Source organism: Geospiza fortis, unplaced genomic scaffold (genome assembly GCF_000277835.1).
Source record: "Geospiza fortis unplaced genomic scaffold, GeoFor_1.0 scaffold194, whole genome shotgun sequence".
Taxonomy (NCBI): domain Eukaryota; kingdom Metazoa; phylum Chordata; class Aves; order Passeriformes; family Thraupidae; genus Geospiza; species Geospiza fortis.
In genome coordinates, this window is record NW_005054322.1 from 5,892,927 (window position 1) to 5,901,431 (window position 8,505).

At 40.4% G+C, this 8,505-nt stretch overlaps 1 protein-coding gene across 1 annotated transcript in view; it reads right to left on the minus strand.

Annotated features, from left to right (window-relative positions):
* Positions 1–8,321, minus strand: part of SLC25A15 (solute carrier family 25 member 15) — a 12,243-nt gene extending 3,922 nt beyond the window's left edge. The window contains exons 1-5 of the mRNA XM_005420790.2: positions 8,192–8,321; positions 6,370–6,497; positions 3,232–3,490; positions 825–962; positions 328–497 (exon numbers count right to left, since the gene is read on the minus strand). Coding sequence (XP_005420847.1) covers positions 328–497; positions 825–962; positions 3,232–3,490; positions 6,370–6,424 — 622 coding nt within the window. The 5' untranslated portion in view covers positions 6,425–6,497; positions 8,192–8,321. The remainder of the gene's footprint in view (positions 1–327; positions 498–824; positions 963–3,231; positions 3,491–6,369; positions 6,498–8,191) is intronic.
* Between the last annotated feature and the right edge of the window lie 184 nt (positions 8,322–8,505).

Consider the following 8,505-nt stretch of genomic DNA (forward strand, 5'->3'; position numbering starts at 1 on the left):
ATACTTCAAAATCACTCTGAATGGCAGCTGAAATGAAATAGTTCAGAGTTGTGTTACACTGTGGGGTCAGATATTTCAGCAGTTTTGTAGTGTTAGCTCAGTGTATTAATTCTCTATTTATGATACATCCCGCTTCACTGGAAAATGGTCACATCAATAATTTATTACTGTGTATATACAAGATGCAGCCCTCCATATTTAGTATGCCTCATCTCCTTCATTTACATGTATTTTACAACATTATTAGTATATCTTCAGAGAAGATATGCCCCCCTTTATGTCCCCCATGACAGCATGTCAAAACCCACCCGTAAAAAGGCACCATACCTAATTCATCTTTTGATCTCCCAGAGGCAAAGAATGTCCGGCTCAGTTCATACCCTCCAAAGAAGAAAAAATAGCCTGGGACTTCCCGCAGCAAAGTGCTTGACAGGCCACGATAAAATCCAAGGGGACCATCCTTTTGGATAACACCCTTCACTACTGACCAAACTGTACTGAGAGAGGTTGACCCAGTTAGTGATACTTATTAGCCAGATAATGAGAAGTAACAGACCAGTAGGCAACTGCAGCAACAATTAATGGTGAGACCTAGCGTGCAAACAATTGAATTTATGTAAGACTTAGAGCAAGATCCTGCTGGGAGCCCTTCACTGGCATCCAGCTTTACTATCACCCAGAAGGTCAGCAGGCTGTGACCCTCCCAGTCACAACTCTTCTCTGGTTAGCAGTGCACTATAAATGTGACACTGAGCCAATACAGGATTTGAAGAAATAATACACAAGAAAGGGTTTCAGGGATATTGAGCTGGGTGTATACTTACTTGTGTCCCTGGATTATCTTTCCTGACAACTGCATTTCATGCATGGCCTGTAGCCGGCACTTCACCAGCTCTGTGGGACAGAGGACAAGGGTGGCAAAGGCAGAGGCAAAGGAGCCTGCAGCAGCATTCTGTAGATCACTGCAAGAAAGAAACTGCAGAAGGTATTTGGGCACTGACCTTCAGTGCAGTGGAGCCACTGCACCAGCAATGAGCTTCCTGAACCTGTACCCTAAGTATCATCAAAAAAACCTGGCAGTCTTGGGGGAAAGATTCTTGAGGGCAAAGGGCAGTTACTCAAACCAGAGGGAGGAAAAACCTAGCTCATTCCATATTCTTATACAGCTGAAAGACACCCTTTTGACACCAAAGAGGTGTGTTGCAACCTCTAACCTTTTAGCTATACTTGAATAATTGGAGCAGAAGAAAAGCCAGGAAAGGAAGATTTGATGGCATTTATGAAGATTTCCATAGACTTGTTTTACTAGGCAACTTTTGGTAGACCAGAAGCAATAATCACCTCATATAGATAGATGTCAGTATTTTCAAATTCACCTTACCAGTATTAATAAAGGCCTTCAGTGGAAGATGCTAGAAAACTGAAAGGCACAATGGATCACTGTACTCTTTGTATGGATGTGCTGCTATGAATGCAACCATGTGAATCAGACACAGCACAAACATAAACCACACCACCAAACAAGACAGCACTGTCATCTGCAGTGACTCAGTGTTCCAAAACTGGGGCTTATTTTGTGGTGACTTTACACATACCACAGATTCTGGGTTGCTAAACTGCCAGGACTCAAAAGGCTGGTACTCGAGGGCAACACTGCTTTATGATGAATTTTAAACAGGCTCCTACAGACACTGGTGTTTTGGACAGGAGCTGCATAATAGCATAGAAGTGGAGCTTCTCTGGGGAGTCAGCATAGCTGAGACTGATCTCACTGCAGCACAGAAATTCTTTCCATCCAAGGGAGATGCTTGCCTTGTGCCCAGCAGTTTGATACATCTATAGTATCAGAGATTAAAGCTACAACTTTTCACCTTGAAGCATCACAAAACTCAAGTTATGACATGAAGCAAAGCTCCTGGCATTCAGATATGGCAGTAATGAGAACTTTCAAAGTGGAAGATATCAGTGACTGCCTGCAGAGCAGCAAATGGAATTTAGCACTTCTTTTTCCAATTTGTTGTCTCACTTTAGACTTTATGATGAAATCTGTTGGTTAAACTAAGCATATGTTAAAAGATAAAGAGAATTTAGCATTTCTCCCTTCATCTCTTTTCTTTGCGACTTATGCATCAGTGATATGTACTCCTTTAACTGAAAAACATTTTGTAGTTTGTCCTTTTCTGAAGGTGTAACAGTACAGTAACAATGGGTGGGGATGTCCTGGACAGACCACATGTTCTCATCAGGGCCCTGCTGAAGACCATGTTGATACAATTCTCTCTTGCATGTGCCTCATAAGGTGCCCCCACAATAATCCAGATGAAGAGAATAAGGAAACAACACCAAGGGACAATCTTTCCAGTAAACTTAAATTCTTTAATGTTTTGTCCTAGAACAGCTCTGCAGTCACACTATTTGACCTTGAATCAACAAGGCATTAAAGAGCCATCTTGGATCTGAAAAGCACCATTACCTGACTAAGGAAATAATTACTAGATGGCAAAGGTGCTTGCTATTGCTACATACTCACATTCCCATTCTGTATCCAACACCAAAGACAGAGTAGTACACCAATACACTGTTTCAAAGTTTCCTGCACTACCTTCCCTACATCCCCACATGACCATGGTGCCTCAGTCACATGAGATGATCCCAGGACATCTGCACATCTGTGGTTCACCTCCCAGCATGATCATAAAAGACAGTGAAGAAGTGAAACACACTGCTGGTAGGCCTACCTCTTACATTTTAATGGGTAGGAAAAGGTAAGGGGTTTGTAGGGTGAGCAAGCTTTTGAACCTTAAATAAATACATTTTTTAAGCAAGACAATATTAGAAAAGTGCCTTTCTCCCTTAGTATGCCTCCTTGTAAGAAAAGCCACTACCTCCCGTGCAAAATCAGAACAACCTAGATATTAAAGGAGTACAAGCTTTCAGGTGTTGAAATGCTCCATCCTATTGGTAAAAATGTTCCAGGTGTTGAATACTCCAGTTAAGCTGTGATCATGTAAACCAGCCAGCTGCAGTGACTGGTTAGTAGACAGCTCTGTTATATTAGATGCTATATTGTCACACTAAGGCCTATATTCCAAAATTTACTACACTGTACACTGTCAGAGGAGAACCTGGGACCTCACTTGCACCTGACAGTACAGTATTGGCAAATAGCAGTTGCATTACATTTTATATGCTCATTTATTTTAAAATACAAACCAGATATTTATTACTAACCTGAGCTTTGTTTTCCTGTCTACTCCAACAATTCTTCTCACAATTTGTTGGCAAAATCCATAGCACATGAACAGAACGGAGTTTTCTGCAATGTTGGCTACAAGTGCTGGTGAGGTTCCCTTGTAGAAGCCTCGAAATCCCACTTGCTTATAGGTTTTGACAAAACAGTCAACAAGTCCTTTGTACATGCTGGGGAACGTCTGCATCTTCACCTTTGCAGTGTCAAAGGGCTGGCCAGTCACCACACAGGCTGTCCCACCTAGGCAAGCAGTGGAAGTTAACAGTGGCTGAAGGTTATCACAACTGCAACACCTATGCTGGAGCAGCAGTATTAAGAAAATCATACAGAAAGCAAAGATTAATTAATTCCCTGTAGGAAAAGACAAGTGCACTGATTTTAGCACAATGGTGTCAATTGTCACTGGTGAATTTAGTTACCTTAAGAAAAAAAATCAGGCAAAGGTGTAACATCATGATTCTCATTAAATATTTTTTTATCGCATGAAAAGCAAGCATCAAAATGAATCAGCTCACTTTTAGAGACTTGTACTGAATTAGAGGTATTGTTCTGCAATCAAGTCACTTGTGTCAATGAGTTAAACAACATTTTCCTTTGCCCATTAATGCAGGGGTTCGGAAGGCATCTCTGATTTTACATTCCAATAATAACAAAAAAAAATCTCAACCCTGAAAGATTAGTAATCAAGTGATTCCTCCAGGACAAGAGGAACACTGCTGAGAGTGCCAAACTGATCATACATAATAAATTGATAACCAAAGACTCAAACCCTTTACTTCAAAACTCCAAGTGGCTGTTAAGCACATTTCTTTCCAGAGACTGGAAGTGTCGAGTGTAAGCTGAAAAAGGGGAAAAGGGCAAAGTTTCTCAACATGTTATCTTTTCCAAACTGAACTGCAAGATCAATACCCTGAAAACTTGTGTGATATTTCCATCAATGTCATCAATAACCATTTTTCTCACAGTGCAGTGTTCTTCTGCTGATCTAACTCAATTCTGTAGTCTGCAGGAAGAGCTGATATTGCACTTTTTCAGTAAGAAACAGTGTACAGTGATAGCAATCTATTAGAAGCAGATACTTGACAGGAAACACATGATAGGTGTACCTTATATAGGGTTCATGGTTTTGTTTTTTAGCAAGAGAGAACTTTACTAAAACAGAAGCTGATCTTTAACCAAAGCACAATTGACATGCACATACCTTAAATTATCTGTAAATACAGATAGGAAAGCAACTGAAATGGAAACAAATTTGTGCATCCAATTAAGATTAGGTTTTTTTTGGTTTTTTTTTAAGTGGGGAGAAGAGTAACTATTTGTTTAACTAGTGTTATTAGCAGTCCATTTTACTCTTTGCAAACACATTTGCATAACATTGTTCTTGCTCCTCTGCAAAGAGGTACTTCAGGCCTTTGAGAGAAACTCAGGATCTAGCTGCCATAAAACCTCATTCTCAACCATATGGATCATTAAGAGCTTCAGAGCAAATCGTGCAAGGAAGCATGAAGAGTTTCCTGCTCTGGAAGGATAGCCAAGGAGAAAAGTAGCTGGCTCAGACCAGTAACACCCATGTAAACTTCAAATGAAAAGCAGAGCTGGGAAGGCTCAGCCAGTGTTATTTGCAGGGAAGTCAGGTAGATATTAATCTACAGGACAAATGCTAGGTTCCTGTAATAAAATAATGGCTGTTGGAAGATGTCCAGGGAAACCAGGAATGTTCTTGCAAATGTAAAGCTAAAAAATTGGGAGTTGACAGAATGGCTGTTCCAAAAAGGCTGTTAATGACATTGGCTCAAAAAGCCTAGTAAACTGCAACTTTGTAAGCCTCAAGATAAAGACCAAGAGTCCTAGTTATTATCTGAAATATTAAGAAAAAAATAATTCTTCCAGCCAGCAGTAAAGAGTCACAAAAAACCCAGACCAACTACACAATTAAAACAAATCAGAAACCCAAAAAGTCAAATCTGTTTGAAAATTCAGACAAATGTGGTCCTAATATTATGGCAGTGGTGGGGAAAAGAGTCCTACTGAATCAAAGAAGGTATTAGAGGTTGCTTAGATCATAGGCAAAGGACTATGACCACAGACAGACAAATGACTTATTTATTCTTGTCCAGAATTTGCTTGCCTCAACATGTCAAGACTGTATCTGGAGAGGAAGGTAAAACCAGGTTATGCATTTTCTGGAGGAAGAAGCTGTTTGCTTACTTAATTACATTTTCTAAAGAGCGCAGAGGGTGCCACACTGCTGTTACCCCTTCTTTCTCACTGCAGTGTTAACCTCCACTCTGACAAATGACTGCAAATAACTACCATTGAATGCACTAAACACCATTAATACTGCCATATTCACAGCATTAACATTGCCATAAAAGGACTGACTGCAATATTTATTATGTGGGAAAGAAAAAAAGATCACTAACATTGTCTAAACTGCTACTAAATTACAAAAGTAAATTAGACAAATCTTCCACCTTTTCCATATAACCACTGTTAGGTTAGAAGTGTCAAAAAGACCCCTTTTCCCTGGCAGAGTTCAAAATGGCATCCCTGAGCCAGAGACATTACCAACATGGCAATATCAGTGAGAAAGTGCAATCATATCCACACAACTGGTCCAGCAAAATTTTACAGCACAGAGTAGACTGAAGTGGAAGTCAGTTATGCAAATGCATCATCAGTTCTACTACTGAGCTTCACAGGTTTTAGAGATTCACACCAGGATGTTGTCTGAGCCAGAAACCCTTCAGGTAGCCTTTTGTCCCTTTCAGTTAGGGACGGTTCCTGTGACAAAAGCAGCACCTCAATCAACCACACACCAACTTCCTTGCAAAACTCTACTGATACTCTGACTGATTCATAAACTCATGTCAGCAGAACTTAAACCTCCTTATAGAAAATGATTAGTCTGAGAAAGTTGCTATGTCTTCTTCACTGTGTGGCAGGGGTTTCGCCAGGGAGAGCAATAGTGATACAGTTGCAGCACTGGCTGAGGTCACTGCTTCTCCTTATACCCTTAAAACACAGAGGGTGAGTCTTTTCAGCAACGGCAAACTGCTTTTATATTTGTCAAAGGCATTGAAACTGTCTCTCAGAAGTTTTGTGCAATTAAGCATTACCTGCAGCACCTGCTGTGAGGTCAATAGCAGCCTGAACAGCAGAGTTGATCCTCATGCTTCACACTTGTTTATCAATTATTTCAGAGCAAAGTCTCCTGTTTCCTGTTAGGTATGGAGATACTTGTCTCCTGAGGGAAGAGAAAGATAAAACATACACAGTTTACAATAACTTGACAGGCAAAAGCGTTACAGGAACACCCTCAGATCCACTCTTTCATTTAGAGACAGAAAATGGTTGTGCTCACGAATGAGACTTAGCATACTTGTATCTTGACTGATTTTGCTGCATTGGGCAAATCTGGAGTAGCACTGTCTAGCTTGAGCTTACTTGGGTTTTCCAGCTTCTTATCTCCCTGGATCTCTCAAATGAAAGCAAAAGAGTACATCCAGGGAACAGTGCTGAAGGTTACTTTTATATTGATTATAGAGGCATAGTCTTCCCTCAGGTGTTTAAGGCTGAAATATTTCATGCTTGTCTCAGCTCCTCACCCTCAAAACAGAATCTGCTCTCCTCATGGTGAAGAACAGCTAAGAAAACTCTACCCATGATGATACACTGGGTGGCTTTCAGAAGAGGAGTAAAAAGGGAAAGAACATGAACATCTTGAATTGTGTCTGGCTGTCATGTTCCTAGTGCAAGTCCCCCCCACAACAGAATATTATAAATAAGAATTACACCTCATCTCTCAGGAAGGCAGCTGGAAAGAAAAAATACAAATTTGACACTGAAATAAAACATTCAAATTAATTCAGTTCTCAAGTTTGCATCAAGATACTTTCACTGGGCAAGCAGTTAAGACAAGCTTTTTTATCTGGGGTAAAATAACTCAGCCAAAGAGCTCCCACTGTTTCAGAGCCATGCTGCTGTCTGGCAGTACTGTCAAAAAGCTGCATGAGTCTTAAAACCCACACAAATACACATGTGAATTAGTGCCTCACTGGCTTTTAAGCCTGTCTTCAAGCACAGTACATCAGTAAACAGAACAATTTTCACTCCTCTACCTACTGCAATGTTTCTTTTGAAGCCTGTTACCTCCCAAAATGTATTTTGGCATAATCTGAATGGGAAACATAATTCCCAGTAGGCTACCTTGAAAGAATCATAGAAAGACACATTGTATAAACCACATCCTTTGTACAAAAACCATAGACACTTGGATACAACCAAGGCTTTAAAAAAGCCTGTCTCTAAACAGATTTATTATTCTTGAACATTAGAAAAATACACAAGTAGGCCAAATATTGTCACTCAGTGATTTTACCCATCCAATCTGTTACGTAAATCTAAATGAGTTTAAAATAAAATAAAGCATTGCTCTTGCAATAAATGGCACTAACACAAGTAATTTCACAATTGTGGCTTCAGATTTGAACTGTTTTGTTACTGACAGCATGGCACACCAGGTGTTACTTCAACATGGAGGCTCCAAGGCCAAATTATGCTTGGTTATCCTATATATCCCATTAGAGTTCACACTGCACTCTGAGTTTTGCTCTTCATTTAGGGGAGAAAAAACCAAATCATTGAGACAGACTTTGAATGAAAGGAATTACTAGAGAGCAACAATTGCCTGCGTTCAGTAAAATGTACACTGGTTTCATCATGCTGAGTGCTTATCGATTCGTGCCAGTCCTCAAAGGGAGCATATGCCAGATCACCCACAGAAAACTTGGCAGCAGAAGGAAAAAAGTATATACCTATAAAAATAAGGACCTTTTAAGAGATAAGGAAGTTTAGTTGTCTGATCCATATCAGCCCAGTGCCACTTTCAGAAGATTTAAGTCTTAGTCAAAACTAAATTAGCATTATATCAGTACATACCTTTTTTTTCCTGTTTGTAATAATACTACTATATTAAAAGTTGAATGTTGGCAGAACGAGGCAGCAACTGCTCTGTGACTTCCAAAGCAAATCCCAACCTCAAACCTGGAAATACAGAAGCATTAGTTAGTGTAACAGGTCCTGCAGAGTCCTCTGCAAGCAGATGTTATTTCAGCTCCAGATGTTTCTCTCTGCCCATGCAGTCTCCAAAGACTGAGACGCACGCAGAAGGCAGCGCTGCTCCTTGCAATAGCCGCGTGGGCAGGCCGTAGCTCCGCTCCCCAAGGTCACAGCAGGCCGGCATGGGGTGGCAG